Source organism: Anolis sagrei, chromosome 1 (genome assembly GCF_037176765.1).
Source record: "Anolis sagrei isolate rAnoSag1 chromosome 1, rAnoSag1.mat, whole genome shotgun sequence".
NCBI lineage: Eukaryota > Metazoa > Chordata > Lepidosauria > Squamata > Dactyloidae > Anolis > Anolis sagrei.
In genome coordinates, this window is record NC_090021.1 from 165,118,985 (window position 1) to 165,136,561 (window position 17,577).

The 17,577-nt window shown below is 42.0% G+C and overlaps 1 protein-coding gene across 1 annotated transcript in view; it reads left to right on the forward strand.

Moving 5' to 3' along the window:
- The first annotated feature begins 918 nt into the window (after positions 1-918).
- Positions 919-17,577, forward strand: part of KIAA2012 (KIAA2012 ortholog) — a 107,402-nt gene continuing 90,743 nt past the window's right edge. Inside the window, exons 1-2 of the mRNA XM_067470096.1 lie at positions 919-1,516; positions 5,161-5,445. Of these exons, the coding sequence (XP_067326197.1) occupies positions 1,430-1,516; positions 5,161-5,445 (372 nt within the window). The 5' untranslated portion in view covers positions 919-1,429. The remainder of the gene's footprint in view (positions 1,517-5,160; positions 5,446-17,577) is intronic.

Genomic DNA, 17,577 nt, shown 5'->3' on the forward strand with positions numbered 1-17,577 from the left:
GAATGGCCATATAGCCCGAAAAAACCCACAAGAACTGAGTGATTCCGGCTATGAAAGCCTTCAACAATACATTGAACACCTTCAGCATTTTTTTCCGGTAAAATTTGGAATTCAATTCTGAATTGAACCACCAACTCCCCCTACCTCCAAAATTAGTTTTTAACCATTTTTTTAATCAACCAAGCCTAGTACCTATCGATCTATTCACATTCGCATGTTTTCAAACCGCTATGTTGGCAGAAGCTGGGGCTAGCAATGGGAGCTCACCTCATCCTGCGGATTCGATCCACCGAACCTCCAGTCAGCAACTTCTGCAACTTAGCGGTTTAACCATAGCCCCTACACAAACCTATAGATTACTCTTAAAAAATGAGTGAGATTTTCGCTTTCAGACCATAGGTCCCCCTCAGTGGATTTCATCTTTTTAAAAAAATTCCTTTGTAAGTGCCCTATTTGCAAACCCTGGCAAAGCCCAGAGAGCTGTAGTAAGAGATCCTATACTTCTTGATGAGAAATTGGAGGAACCTACTGTCAGAGGAGTAGTAATACTTGCGGAGATAAGAAACTAATAGTGGACAATCAAGGGGTACCTAATCCTTCAAATGTTCATCAGAAAGGCTTCTTTACCATCTTGCAATTCTCCAAAATGGATGTGAGTCTGAGGGGGAAGGAGAGAGCTACGAGGATCAATGACAGGATAAAGATCAGGAGTAAGGCAAGCAAAAGATTTTGGACAGATCACAAAAGGCTGCTGGCTCTTTCATGAAGCAATGTTTAGTGGCGGCACCATTATCACTTCCCTCCTTCCACAACTAGAGAGTGAAGTACAAGAAAGGGTGCTAAATCTGTGACAAAAAAAAGGGAAGCGTACATCAGCTGCAGTCCAGCTTTTAATAAGGAGGAGGGGGGAAGCAGACTTTTGGATGTTGCCGGCTGCAAGAAGGATAATATTGCTCTTTCCGTGGGGGGTTTTGCAGGACAATGCATTCTTGGAATCTGATCCTAGGCCTTCCGAAATCTGCTCTCTTTCTCTCCCTTCCCGCCCTTCCCTCTTGCTGGTTTAAACAACTTAATTTCCTTTTAGTGCCATGGCAACGCAGAAACAACCTCAGAGCACAATAAGGATGGCAGTGGCGTTTCGCAGATTCTTGGGTCAACCAGAACGGAAGGAAGAGAGATGATAAGAAAAATAATAACCTAGAGAGGGAAAACAAAGCCGAGGACTGTGATTCTACAGTATACGGTTGTTTTGATATTTCTGCTTGTACTTTTAATACAGCACAGAATAATGGACTGATGTCTCCAGTCTAAAGAGCCACTTTTAACACGATCGTCTAGCTCTATCGGCAGAACTCAAATGAGGAACCCTTTAAAAGGAGCAAAGTTACATTTTCAAAAGCAGATGGGAAAGTCAACGGGTTTGTGAATAATGTCCAGTCTGTCTTTGTTAAGTCGTGGGGCTGGAGAAGTGATCAGAAACAAACAAGAGAAGCTGGAGGTGCATTTTGACCCTGAGGTGAGTTCTAGTTTTAAAAGTTATCATGTGGCAGCAAAGTTACTAATGTATAAAAATCACAGCACAATTATTTTTCTGTCTAATAAGTCCTAGCCAATGTGGAAGCAGTTTGTGACTTTTGCTAGTGCTTTTGTTCCCATTGGTTTACAGTTTCCATAACAAAATATCTATAAACATATACACACATAATGTTTCATATACGTAGTCTGTTTCATTGCATTGGAAATTGATTCACACCACATAGTCCAGGCTGGAATAATAATAATAATAACAACAACAACAACAACAACAACAACAACAACAACAACACAGTCAGTGCTGGCAATTACCATTTGCCAGCTGCAGAAGGCCACTTTACTGGGATCTGCACACATTATTCACAGATACATCACACAGTGTGCTGTCACGTGCTAGGCCTATAGCAATTGGCTTTTGAATAGGATGTGCTCTTTGTGTCCAGCGGGAAGCCGGGGTGCCTCGAGTGAGAGGCCCTAAGGATTTTCCTATACAGAGTCTTTAGAAGCTTGAAAAGTTTAACAAAGTCCTTTATTATTGCTTAGGTCTTCAACAAAACAATCAAATACTTCTCAGATCTTCAACAGGTCAAACAAATACTTCAAGGCTTTGAATCAACTGGTGGCTTTCTTAATCTTGTCTGCAAGGGATAGGCAACTGGCTTCGTGAACTGTTTCTTTTCTTTAAGAGGAAAACCCTTTTTAACCCCTCCTTGGGCAATCTACTTTCTAAACTTTGCTGGTGTGAGCTCTACTCCCGGCTCCAAAATGCTTCTTGGGTCCCGAGTAGACCTGCCAGTCAAGGCTTTGTAGATTCTCCAGCTGGAGTCCTTTGGAACTGTTTTCCCCTGGAATTTCCCCCGGATGCTGTGAGAAACGAAGCTTCTCTACAGGTGGAGCTAATCCATGTCCTGTAGCTAAGCTTTCCAACGCAAGACTGACCTAAAATGGCTCCCTCTCCTCCCAGAGCCCTGGGGAAAGGGGCGGAACCAAAACTTAACAATGATTGATGGGTTATAGGCCCTATAATTGCAAACCAAGGGAAGCCACCTTATTGCAAAATGCATGGAACTTTGGAATACATGCAAATACTCAAAGAAAGAAAAGGAAGTTGGAGCTTTTGGTACAGCCATACCAGCACACACAGTCCTAGACACTTCACTTCCCAAGTGTCTAGGACTGTGTGTGCTGGTATGGCTGTACCAAAAGCTCCAACTTCCTGTTGTATTGGATCTGACATGTGATCCAATACAACAGCCAGCAGAGTGATCTTGTCTGCTGTGTACTCATCTTGTTGTGTTTCTAATAATAATAATAATAATAATAATAATAATAATAATAATAATAATAATAGTGACTCTGGCACAAACCAGTAAAAGTGGTTCCAGTGGTGATCGGCACACTGGATGCAGTGCCTAAAGACCTTAACCTACACTTAAACACAATCACTGCTGACAAAATTACCATCTGCCAGCTGCAAAAGGCCACCTTACTGGGATCTGCATGCATCATTTGCCGAGACATCACCCAGTACTAGACACTTGGAAAGTGTCCTATGTGTGATCCAATACAACAGCCAGCAGAGTGATCTTGTTTGCTGTGGACTCATCTTGTTGTGTTTCAAATAATAATAATAATAATAATAAGAAAAAGAAGAAGAAGAAGAAGAAGAAGAAGAAGAAGAAATCCAGCATATATCTCTCATTTGCTGTGACATACTGTGTTTTTGTGTCAGTAAAATAATAATTATTATTTATTTATGACCTGCCCTATCTCCCTGAGAGGACTCAGGGCGGTTTCCAGCAAAAATAACACAATGGCAAACAATCAATGCCCAAAACAACATATAACAAATCGAAACAATGGCTAAACTAATATTAATAACTGTGCACATACATAGTAGGGAGGAGAAAGATCATATTAGACCTGTGCAGAAAATGCTGTATCTTGAGTGCCAAGGAAAGAAAATAGTCCAGTACCCACAGATGGAAAATAACTAGAATCTCGTCTGTAACAAAGGCATATTCATAACATGCACATATGGTACATTTTCTGGAAAGGTCTTCCTTGCCATTGGCTTCTGTGGCAACTTGTCACATGGTTGTGCCTCAAGACTTGATCTACCACCCAGATAGGTTTGCACTGGAGGACTACAGTGGTCCACTGTGGAGACGGAAATCTAATTCATGTGTTTGGGGCCCTGATCTTGTGACAGGCTCATCATGTGCAAATCACAGGGAACGGCCTTTGCTGGCTTCCAGCTGATCCCAGGGAATACTGAGGCAACCATGTACATACATCCTTTTGTACTCATTGTCATATAATAGATTGCTAAAAGATCACACCAAATGTTTGTGGGGCATGTAAATGGGGCCTAAAACTGCAAGAATCTCCCCCATAATCATGCTGACTTCAAATCTCCAATATAAATAAGTTCCATTTACATGATATACAGAATCCCAGCAGCTTCCAGTGTGCTCTGGAAGCTGCTGGGAGTCTGTATATCATGGAAATGGAACTTATTTATATTGGAGATTTGTGGTCAGCATGACTATGGAGGGAAATTCTTGCAGTTTTAGGCCCCTCTACACTGAAGTACAGTTTCCTTTGCTACTTCGCTGTTTTCTTTTTGTGAACTTGCTGTTTCGCGGTTTTCTGGAACCCGGTCCAGTGAGTGAGCAAGCAAGGGAGGGTGGGTGAGTGAGCGAGCGAGCGAGCGAGGGCGGCAAGGGCAGCAGCGTTGGCAGAAGCAGGAGCCTTGCCACCTCTTCCATCTGGAATACTGTGTCCAATTCTGGGCACCACAATTGAAGGGAGATGTTGACAAGCTGGAATGTGTCCAGAAGAGGGAAACTAAAATGATTAAGGGTCTGGAGAACAAGCCCTGTGAGGAGCGGCTTAAAGAGTTGGGCATGTTTAGTCTGAAGAAGAGAAGGCTGAGAGGAGACATGATAGCCATGTATAAATGTATGGAAGCTTTTAAGCAGAGGCTGGATGGCCATTTGTCAGGGGTGATTTGAATGCAATATTCCTGCTTCTTGGCAGGGGGTTGGACTGGATGGCCCATGAGGTCTCTTCCAACTCTTTGATTCTATGATTCTATGAAATACATGAGAGGAAGTCATAGGAAGGAAGGAGCGAACTTGTTTTCTGCTGCCCTGGAGACTAGGATGCGGAACAATGGCGTCAAATTGCAGGAAAGGACATTAGGAAGAACTTCCTGACTGTGAGAACCGTTCAGCAGTGGAACTCTCTGCCCTGGAGTGTGGTGGAGGCTCCTTCTTTGGAGGCTTTTAAACAGAGGCTGGATGGCCATCTGTCGGGGGTGCTTCTTGGCAGGGGGTTGGACTGGATGGCCTATGACGTCTCTTCCAACTCTATGATTGGTACTTTCAGGTCCTTTTTACAAGGTGGTAGAAATTCTGCATTGAACTGGATTATTCGGCAGTGCAGACTCAGATAACCCACTTCAAAGCAGATATTGTGTATGATCTGCCTTGATATTATGGGTTATATGGCTGTGTGGAAAGGCCCCCAGATGTATGTGCAAGTGAGTAAATTTGTCAGGCTTCCCTTCCTAACATCCCCCTTGTGATTGCTTTATTGACCTCCTCTTCCTTTCCATTTTAGGATTACTTGAACTGGACATCTCCTGAAACCCGTTCTCAGATCAGTCAACTACTAGGTAACAGTCAGGTTCTGGAGGGACCCTATAAACTATGTCTTCCTAAGACCTACAGCACCAGAACAGGTGCCCTAATTCTCTACTCTGAAGATCTGGCTAAACCATCAAGGAGATGGAAAGAATGTAGAAAGTCCCGAAGAAGAGCAGGAAACAAAAGCCGGGCCCTACATGTTGAACTGCAGACCCTTCAAGATTTAGTTCGAGCCATTTTGGCATATGGCAGTAAAGAGGTAAGAGATCAACAGTAGGGCTGGGTGGTTTCGTTCGTTAATTTCGTAATTCGTCAATAATTCGTTATTTTTTTTTATAACGAAGCGATATCGAACCATTCAGGAGCAACTGAATTTCGAAACGAATTTTTAAATTTTATTTCGTAATTGTTTCGTAATTGTTTCGTTATTATTTCGTTATTATTTCCGTATGTCTGGTGCAAGTTTTATAGTTGTTGTTTGTTTTATCAGTGATAAAAAAATAAATTATCACACCAACAGTCAACAACAGAGGGAGAGGGGAGCTTCAGGAGTTCCCCCTGTCCCATTTGGAGGGTTTTTTAGCATATTGCGCAATCGCGTCCGCCATTAACGAATCGATTCGTTATTGTTTCGAAATTGTTTCGTAATTTCCGAAATTTCGTAAATATCGAACTTTTTTAAAGAAAAAATTCGGAATTCTTTTAAATAATGAAACGCAAAAAACCCCTAAAAACGAATCGAGTTTAGAAACAAATTTTTCCGTGGTTGGACAGCCCTAATCAACAGCTATTCCAATTCAGGAATTAATACTATGTATATTTTCCTATGAATTAACAGTCATTTTTTTATCTTTTATGGTCCTGGACCTACTTCGCTATATGATTTTGTGGGAGTTGTGGGGGAAAACAATAAGAAGCAATATTTATTTGCTTTTAAAAATACTAGAGCCGAACCACACACCCCATTAATTAAATAGCACAAATATGAATAACATTTTAGTTCTGACTGAATTGGATCAGAACTGCTTTGTGCAGATTGGAAATGCTTGACTTTAATTACAAGCCATTTCCTTTTAGATTCTTCCTCTCTCCATATAAAAACATCATCCATTAGTAACTGTGAGGTCTTTTTTAAAAATCATCTCAAGAAGAGGGTGCAAATTTAAGTGTAGGAAGAAAGCTGAAAATCCCTTTTGCACATACCATACGCTGGATCTACACTACCCTATATCCTAGGATCGGATCCCAAATTATCTGCTTATCCCAGATTATCTGACAGTGTAGACTCATATAATCCAATTCAAAGCAGATCATCTGGAATCAGATCCTGGGATATAGGGCAGTGTAGATCCAGCCATAGTCTTAGGCTCTTTCTACACTGCCATATAAAAGCCAGATTATCTCCTTTGAACTGGATTATATGGCAGTGTAGACTCATATAATCCAGACAAAAGAAGATATTTTGGATAATCTGCATTGATAATCTGGATTATATGGCAGTGTAGAAGGGGCCTTAATCAAGATAATAATTATATTATAATTATTATAATTTAATTATAATAATATAATTGAGTCCCTTCAGGGATATAGAGTAGCCTATAAATAAAGTATTTATTATTATTATTATTAGTATTATTATTATTATTATTATTACTATTATTATTATTATTATTATTATTATTTTACTGACACAAAAACACAATATACCACAGCAGATCTATATGCTGGATTTCGTGTTGTTGTTGTTGTTGTTGTTGTTGTTAGGAGTCCCCAGTGGTGCAATGGGTTAGACCAGTGGTTCTCAACCTGTGGGCCCCCTGATGTTTTGGCCTTCAACTCCCAGAAATCCTAACAGCTGGTAAACTGGCTGGAGTTGTAAGCCAAAACACTTGAGGACCCACAAGTTGAGAACCACTAGGTTAGACCCGTATGCCAGCAGGACTGATGACCAACAGGTTGGAGGTTCGAATCCAGGGAGAACATGGATGAGCTCCCTCTGTCAGCTCCAGCTCCCCATGCGGGGACATGAGAGAAGCCTCCCACAAGGATGGTAAAACATCAAATCATCCATGTGTCCCCTGAGCAACCTCCTTGCAGATAGCCAATTCTCTCACACCAGAAGCGACTTGCAGTTTCTCAAGTTGCTCCTGACACAAAAAAAAAATATTATTATTATTATTATTTCTTACCCACCTCTCCTCGTTTGCATGTATCTATTTAGAAATAAGAGAGAACCTGAGACTTTTCTGTACTCTACACAATTAACATAGCACGTGGTTTTATTATTTATTTATTGAATTAATTATTTATTTAGAGCTTTTATAACCCGGTCTTCTCGACCTCTGAAGAGGGATTCAGGCCGGCTAACAACAGGAAATTCATACACAAATAAGCTAAAGCATATTAATATCATAATACATTAATACATTAAAATACAGATTAAATAATTACATAAAGCCAAGTTGTCAAGGTAAATCACAAATCCATCACCATTCGTCAGTGTGGTCAGTAGTTATTGACTCGATCATCATTCTGAGAATGCTATGTTCCAGAGCCAAGATTTTACCAGCTTTCTGAAAGTCAGGAGGGAAGGGGCAGATCTGAGCAAAGACCAATTTTTGACTGAGCAAAGACCAATTTTCACAGTAAACCATAGGTAATTCAGCTTTGTCTCTGCCACACGTTTAGCTCTCAGTTTTATGTCACTTTGGCTGTGATATAAAGCTTTAAAAGGCTCCCTTGGGGTTTCAGAGTTTGGTGAGGTGCTTTGAGAATTGGAAGTTGGAGATCTTTAGTTCTGTGACACAGATTTACACTTTCCAGGGTCTTGTAGGGAAGAGGGGATGACAGTGAAACCAATTTAAGCTTATAACATGGGCTTCCCCATTTAAAAGAAATGCAACCGACATCCGGATTGAGAGTGCCATATATGTGAAGCCAGGAACATCTGGCATATTTAAACAGATTCAATTTGTCCTTCCAGTCAACAGCGGCATTCCCTGTTTTCGCATTCCTGAGAAGGGGTTCCATTAATAAATGCTGTCTGACCCAATCAGGAGGAAAGACAACCTGCTCTTCTAAATTCACCGCCTGTGGTTTGAGCCACATCAGTGTCTCCATCAAAGATTAAAGGAGCAGGAAAGGGGGACTGCTGTGACCAAACACATGAAATCATGTGCGGACTGCCACAGACAATTAGAATCCAGCAGGGATATTCCCAGGCACTTGCAAATCACACTGTTGCTGCTGCCTTGAGAGAGGCCAGGGGACGAGGACAGAATTAACCCATTACACCACCACATCAGGCACGCCAATGTCCTCTTACTGGATGAGTAAGACATCATCTGAATGTGCTTTTCTCTTTCTCAAATCTTCAAGTTTTAAGCTCGTATATTTATTGTCCCTTTTAAGGGCCGATATGGGAAGCTACTAAACCTCTGGCTTCTTTGTTTGTTTGTTTGTTGTAAAACATATGCCTTGCCTCTTCAATATAAGCAACACACATACAAAAATAAACAACACTTATGTAACGCGATTTTTGTTCCTGGGTTATAAATGTCATTTCCTAATTGATTCAAGCATAAAAACATTGGAAAGGTTTATTAAACTGCAAAAACATTGTTTTTCTGTGGCTTCATGCAGGACATTTCGCTATAGTTTTTCAATTAACGTCTCCTAGTGCTATAGAGCAGGAATTTAGGGGTCTTTGCCAGGAGGCAGAGACCAATCTGACTCTTTAAAGAGTTCGTTACCCTGGCGAGACAGAGAGAAGCACCCAATCCCTGATTTTTCCCAATAAAAGGTCTCACCAAGTGGAAGTGCCACCGAGGTTTTTTAGCGATTCAGCTGAAAAGGATGCAGAGCAGCATTCATTCGCCAAGCAGAGCATGTGGTTACAGAAGTAAAGGCCATTTTTATAGAAAATACAGAGTGGTGAGTTTCAAAATTCCCGCTCCCCCCTCCCGCCCAGCTCGAAGGGGATTGGCTGACACGCAAACAGCTGGGAGGAGGCTTGGCAAGGCCCATGCATCAGGGCCAATCACAGGGCTTTCACAGTGCACCAGAGCCTATCAGGAGGCTCCTGCTGCCTCAACGCTCCAGCAAATCAGAAGGGAGGGAAGCAGGATGAAGGGAGACAATGCATTCTGGAGTGGATAATGGCAAAATTGTCCCTGAGGCTTAGCGAGATCCAGGTGGGGGGTCCGCCAGCCAAGCCATTCTATTGTGTTCGTGAGTGAAGGCAATAAACATATGTTAAATAAATCCGAGTTTTCCTGTCGCCATTAGATATGACACAAAGGGGAAGACTTAGGTGGAAGTTCTTTGTGGAGAAGTTTAAAAGAAAAAAAAGGCTTGGAGGAAAAGAGGACTTTTCTAAGGTCATATTCCCCCCATTGTTATGTGATTAAAAAGTCTGCCAAACAGAAATCCTAATGGTGGCCCAACTCTGAAGACAAAAGGATTCCCTTTACTATTGTCCATGCAAAGAATGTCCAAAGATTTTCATGATCGCTGATTGCTTTTCCAGAGGCAGGGCAGCTTCCTTGAAGATTTCCCCCAAGGAGAGGGGAAGGGGGCAAAAGGGCCAGGGCAAGGTCAAATACATGAAGGGAAATATAGAAATACAGGAGAAAATATGAAAATGTAGAAATTATAACACAGAGAGTAAACCCAACTACCTTTCCCCAGTGTCCATAGTTCATATTATTCATAGGAAGGTCCATAAAGGGAAATATCCATGAGGGAGGAAGAGAGTCCCTTGTTTGTGAGATGGGGGACCATCAGGAGCCCAGGTGTGCCTCAGATGGAAAAATGCAAATACTTTTGTGGCATGATTTTCAGTAATAAATTGGTTACTTTCTGCTGTAAACATATGAAAATAGAGCATAAAGCCTTGATTAAATGATACACACCAAACTGACCAAGGCTTAATCCTTATTATCCAGCCTGGCGTCCTTGCCCTTAGCAAAACTATAAGTTACTATCTCTTATGTGGGGGGGGGGGTCATTTTCGACTTCACTAGGACCTTATCACATTAGGAAATACTCCATTTCTGATATAAGAAACTTGAGAATGATTTTGAACAGGTCACGTCACATGACGTTGGCCACATCCCATCAGTATTCTGTCGGAATCCAGCTGCAAAGCATGGCAGAAACAGATTATTTGCAGATGGAATTCTAATAGTGTTTTTTGAAATACCATATATTCTTCCATTGCTGTGTGTGATAGGAAAAGCTGTATGCATCCCATAAGCAACAATACTTTTTAAAAGGTCACAGAGTGATGTAGGGGGTGTTTTTGAATGGATTGGGAGAAGACAGCTTTCTGTGGTGTGATGTGTCAAAGCACAGTATTTTCAAATCATAAGAATCGTAATAATCAGGTGTGATGAGGAAAGTATGCATCCCGTCTCATTACAGAATGCATCCAGTCAGGCCCGTAGCCAGGATTTTGTTTCGGGGGGGGGGGGGCTGAGTTTGGTTCGGGGGGCTGAGTCGGAGTGAAAGAGGGTCTACCCTAGCAAATCTTTGTATCGTTACCCCAATACCCCCATGCATATGAGATATATTGAGCATGGTGATCAGATCATGATATGAATAAGCAAAACAGTTTAAATAATGTACCATTAAGGCCTTCTTGTGGACCACCATGAGAATTTCGGGGGGGGGGCTGAAGCCCCCCAAGCCCCCATCCCCCCGGCTACATGCCTGCATCCAGTCCTAAAAAATATGGGATACACACAGTGATATAAACAGATTATATCCCAATGAGATAAAGTTATTTATTTATTTATTTACTTTGCTTATATACTGCTGTATCTCAAGCCCGAAGGCGACTCACAGCGGTTCACAAACAGTAAAAACAGTAGAAACAGCAGTGGTTCCATACAACATATAACAATTGACTTAACACATTATCCATAAATTACCAATAAGCAATTACAATGCACAATTATTACAAAAAACAACCGTACCCAATCTTCTCATCATCCAAGCGTAGTCCAGGTTCATCATCCATTGTTCCATTCCTATGTTCCATTACCAGATTGCACTAAATAACTCAAACGCCTGCACAAACATCCAGATCTTCACCTTTTTGCGGAATACCATTAGAGATGGTACTAGTCTAATGTCTGTAGGAAGGGCGTTCCACAGCCGAGGAGCCACCACCGAGAAGGCCCTATCTCTTGTCCCCGCCAGCCGAGCTTGAGAAGCAGGCGGGATCGAGAGCAGGGTCTCCCCGGAAGATCTCAAAGTCCTGGTGGGTTCATAGGCAGAGATGCGGTCAGATAGGTAGTTTGGGCCGGAACCGTTTAGAGCTTTAAAGGCCAACGCCAGCACTTTGAATTCAGCCCGGTAGCAGATAGGTAGCCAGTGGAGTTGGCGCAACAGGGGGGTTGTATGCTCCCTGCGCTCCGCTCCTGTTAAAATCATGGCTGCCGAGCGTTGGACTAGTTGGAGCTTCCGAGCTGTCTTCAAAGGCAACCCCACGTAGAGAGCGTTGCAGTAGTCTAAACGGGATGTAACCAGAGCGTGGACTACCGTGGCCAAGTTGTTGTTATTATTATTATTATTATTATTATTATTATTATTATTATTAGAAACACAACAAGATGAATCCACTGCAGACACTCTGCTGGCTGTTGTATTGGATCACACGTCGGACACTTCCCAAGTGTCTAGGACTGTGTGATGTATTGGCGAATAATGCGTGCAGACCCCAGGGAGGTGACCTTCTGCAACAGGCAGATGGTAATTTTGTCAGTGCCAGTTGTGTTTAAGTGCAGGTCAAGGTCTTTAGGCACTGCATTATTATTATTATTATTATTATTATTATTATTATTATTATTATTATTAGATCCCTAGAGTCTCAACCAATTCAACACAATTTGTGGCAGCCACAAAAATGAAGTTCCTGGAGCATAACAACTACTTTCAAAGTAAGGACTGCACAATGAAACAGGAACTAATAGTTTCAAGCCAGGAACAGAACTTTTTTTCAAATTTTGTTACATAGTGTAATCTCTTCTTAGGCGATCCCTCGTAGCTCGAGCATGATGGTCCTCCAGGTGTAGTGTCTTGGTGTGGGTCCGTAGATGGCTGTGGAGCCCTATTCTTGATCCGCATGTTTTCCCGCAGTGAGGACATCGGTTTCCAAGTGGAAGGCGATCCCGGTCAGGGTTAGCTTGATACACCTTCCTCTTGGCATGTTTCTCCCTTTCACCTTCCATTCGTGCCTCTTCAAATTCTGCAGCACTGCTGGTCACAGATGACCTCCAGTTAGAGCGCTCAGTGTAATACAGGCTAAGATAAGCATGAGATCTATAAAGTTAAAACAAAGAAAAGCTTTAAAAATACATCATATGAAAAACTTTATAACTCCAGCTGTTGGGTTCAGTCCTTTTTATCCTGGCCACTAGTTTTAATAAGTTTGCACAAAGAAACCTAGTCAGTCTTTTATTTTTAAAAAAATGATTTTGAACCGCTTTATGTCTCAAACCGAGATAAAAGCAGGATAATCACAATCATCAGCATCATTAGCAGCAGCATCACCATTGACAGTGTCCTTGCACCCAGAGTATGGGAATGGGAAGAAACATTAGGGATGGGAAGAAACATTGTCCATATCAGGAGAGAGAATGCTTGCCATAGATGTGGGCGAAACATCAGGAGAAAATGCTTCTGCAACATGGCCATACAGCCTGGAAAATTCACAGCAACCCATTAGGAAGAACTTCCTGATCGAAATACTCTTCCTCAGAGTATAGTGGAAGCTTCTTGGAGGTTTTTCAACAGATGCTGAATGACCATCTGATGGGAGTACTTTGATTGTGCTTTTCCTGCATGGCAGGGGGTTGGACTAGATGGCCCATGTGGTCTCTTCTAACTCTAAATTCTGTGATTCTAATGGGACATGAGCATCCACAGATTTTTACATCTTTGGGCCCTTCCACACAGCCATATAATCTAGAATCTCAAGGTAGATGATCCACAATACCTGCTTTGAACTGGATTATCTGAATCCACACTCACATATTATCCATTTCAATGTGGATTTCATACAGCCAGGCATGTAGCCAGGGGGAGAGCTTGGGGGGCTTCAGCCCCCCCCCCCCCCCCGAAATTCTCATGGTGGTTCACGAAAAGCCCTTATTGGTGCATTATTTAAACTGTTATGTTTATTCATATAATGATCTGATCACCCTACTCAATATATCCCATATGCATGGGGGTATTGGGGTAATGATACAAAAGGTTTGCTAGGGTAGACCCTCTTTCACTCGGACTCAGCCCCCCCCCCACCCCCGAATCGAAATCCTGGCTACGGGCCTGCATACAGCTGTGTGGAAGGGGCCTTTGGGAGCCAAACCCTGGCGGATGCCAAAGGCCCACTGTTCTGACTTGCACTGTTAGGAATTTGGGGATTGAAGGGAAATTTCACAGAGGTGAACTGAATTCATATTTATGGGGTAATCCCCTAATTTTCCCCCTGCCAGTATATCCCAAGTGACTCTATCCTTTCACAACAGGTAGAGGAATGTCAGAACTTTCAATCAGATCGTGCTGACCGAAAGGTCACAGCCTCGAATCCGGGGAACGGCGTGAGCTCCTACTGTTAGCCCCAGCTTCTGCCAACCTAGCAGTTCGAAAACGTGCAAATGTGAGTAGATCAATAGGTACCCCTCCGGCGGGAAGGTAACAGCATTCCATGAAGTCATACTGGCCACATGAACTTGGAGGTGTCTATGGACAATGCTGGCTCTTCGGCTTAGAAATGGAGATGAGCACCAACCCCCAGAGTTGGACACGACTGGACTTAATGTCAGAGGAAAACCTTTACCTGTTAGAGGAATGTATAGGTATCTGGAGCTAATGTTTCCTTTACACAGACCAATTCTGAATGTTTTTATTGAATATTTGCTGCTAGAAAGAAGTTTTTCAAAAGATTGAAACCAGAAATGCCTACACAAATATATCCTTGAGCTGAAACATGTCAACTGGAACCTGGGAACAGAGCGAATACAGAGAGAAACTCCTGTGGCAACCGAAGAAAATGGACAGGTCTCAGCATGCCTGCTATTACTCAAAGCACTTGAATCGTTTTTATAACAAGGCTGCGGTACATGCTAATAATAAAATACAATGGCGTTCAGCTCAGCTAGAAACCAAGACCAATTTAGGTTTTGACATTTTCTCTAAATTTCACATCTTGCTTCAGCGGAAAGGGCAACAAGGGGAGTGGGGAGGGGGAGAACGACGACAAAACGGTTCGAAAGGGGGGAAAAGAAAACGTCCCTGCCACCAGTAAAGTCACTAATGAGGCGTGTGAATCAGCAACTTCATAAAGCATCTTTCACCTTCCCAGCCATGTTTTCAAGCTATTTATGGATTCAGTTTGTACCTTAAGCTGCACACAGGAGACTCGTGGCAGCAGAAATATTTTTAATCAAACAAAACAAATCATGGCATGCAGCAAATTTCAACCACCGGCTCATTTCTCAAAAGCTACGGAGTTGATGAAACTATTTCACAGAATTCAGGAGATTTGGCTGCAATGTCACACTCTAATGTGTCATTATAGCCTGTGTGTGTATCTGTACGCAGGGGGTGAAATCGGTACAAAGCAGCTTATTTAGTTGCTTCCTTTTTCCTTCTCTATTTTAATCAGTGCTCAAAGGATATAGCAAAACTCTCATTGCTCCCTTCCACGTACATTGTGACTCATATGGTGCAGCACTATCCAAAAGGCACCGGCTCCCGTCTGATTTTGGAAGCTAAGCAGGGCCAGTACTGCTTTAGTACTTGGGTAGGAGAACTCCAATATGCTGATGACAACATCATCTGTGCACATTCAGAAAAAGACCTATAAGCCACTCTAAACACCTTCGTGGAAGTATACGAGAAGCTCAGCCTGTCATTTAACATCAAGAAAACCAAAGTGCTCTTCCAGCAGTTACCAGCCAATCCCTCTCCAATGCCGGAAATACAGCTTAATGGTGTAACAGTTGAAAATGTTGACAGTTTCTGCTACCTTGGCAGCCACCTCTCCACAAAAGTCAACATTGACACTGAAATATACCACCTGAGCTCTGCAAGTGCAGCATTTTTCCAAATGAAGCAGAGAGTGTTTGAGGACAAGGACATCCATAGGGATACCAAGGTGTTTGTTTATAAAGCTATTGTCCTCCCAACCCTGCTATATGCCTGTGAGACGTGGACTGTCTACAGACGTCACATACAACTCCTGGAATGATTCCATCAGTGTTGCCTCCGAAAAATCCTCCAAATCTCTTGGAAAGACAAGTGGACAAGCGTCAACATGCTGGAAGAAGCAAAGACCACCAGCATTGAAGCGATGGTCCTCCACCATCAACTCCGCTGGACCGGCCACGTTGTCCGGATGCCCGACCACTGTCTCCCAAAGGAGTTGCTCTACTCTGAACTCAAGAACGGAAAGTGGAAAGTTGGTGGGCAGGAAAAGGGATTTAAAGATTTAAAAACATTTAAAGAGATTTAAATGTTGAATGACAGGAAAAGAGATTTAAAGATTTAAAAACATTTAAAGAGATTTAAATGTTGGAGGACAGGAAAAGAGATTTAAAGATTTAAAGAGATTTAAATGTTGGAGAGCAGGAAAAGAGATTTAAAGAGATTTAAAGGTAGGCTGTTAGGAATTGTGGGAGTTGAAGTCCAAAACACCTGGAGGGCCCAAGTTTGCCCATGCCTGCTCTAAAGCAAAGGTGATCATCTATCTATTGAAAAACTAGCAGAGTGAATTCAAGTCCACAACGGGACAGGTGTATCCTGTGGGGTGTTTTCCTTTCCTCTAATATCCCAATAATGGATTGGATTGGTTCAGTGTTGAAAAAAGTGCCCTGGTTCTTTCAAATTGACAATCCCATATTGTGACTTTATCATATTCTACAGCTGTCATGGATTTATCAGGGACATGGGAGTTGTATTTTTACAAGGTCTTCAGCCTTCTCTGCTGGTGTCTCAACAAACTGTAAGTTCCAGGATTCCATAGCAAAGAACCATGGCAGAAAAAAAATAGTGTTAAATTGCAATAATTCTAAGGTGTAGATGCATCTTATAACTTTGGAAACCAGGTATGAATCTCTCTTTGGCCATAGAAACTCACTTTTGACCTTGAGCAAGTCACACTCCATCAGCCTTGGGCCCCTTCCACACAGCTGCATAAAATCCACCTTGAACTGGATTATATGGCAGTGTGGACTCAGATAATTCAGTTCAAAGCAGGTATTGTGGATTATATGGTAGTGTGGACTAATACTGTTCAAAGCAGGTATTATGGATTATCTGCCTTGATATTCTGGGTTATATGGTTGTGTGGAAGGACCCTGAGAGAAAGACAAAGGAACAAATATTGCCAAGAAAACCCCATGATAGGTTGGCCTTAGGACTGATGTGAAGGCATATGACAACAACAGGATTTATTATATTCCATAAGTCATAAGATGAATGCCACTCAATTATTTATTTATTTATTTTTAAAGAAAGTTCAAAAATATTTATGACTTTTTGTGCCAATTTTAGTGTGTTTGCTGGGGTCAAACTGAGCCAAAACAAGGTTGATTCATCTGAAAATAAATGAATCTCCAAGGGGTTCTTGCCTTGTTGGTACATGATGAGATCTCAACATGATTAACCAAAGGGAAGGTAAAAGTCCATGGTAATAAAATTATCATCCATAATATATTATTATTATTATTATTATTATTATTATTATTATTATTATTATCAACACAACAAGATTAGTACACAGCAAACAGGATCATTGTGCTGGTTGTTATATTGGATCACATGTCGGACACTTCCCAAGTGTCTAGGACTATGTGATGTATTGGCAAATAAGGCATCCAGATATCAGTAGGGTGGCCTTTTGCAGCTGACAAGTGGTAATTTTGTCAGCGCTGATTTATATGCAGGCCAAGGTCTTTAGGCACTGCACCCAGTGTGCCGATCACCACTGGGACCACCTTGACTGGCTTGTGCCAGAGTCTTTGCAGTTTGATCTTTAAATCCTCATATCATGTCAGCTTTTCCAGTTGTTTCTCTTCAATCTGCTGTCGCCTGTGATTGCAACATCGACAATCAATACTTGGTTTTTTAACATGATCGTAAGGTCAGGAGTATTGTGCTCCAAAACTCTTTCTGTCTGAATTTGGAAGTCCCAGCGTAGCTTGATGTGTTCATTTTCTGTAACTTTTTCCGGCTTGTGATCCCACCAGTTCTTTGTCGCAGACAGATAGTATTTGTGGCACAAGTTCCAATGAATCCTCTGAGCAACGGTGTTATGCCTCTGCTTGTAGTCTGTCTGCGCGATCTCCTTGCAGCAGCTGAGGATGTGATCTATTGTTTCATC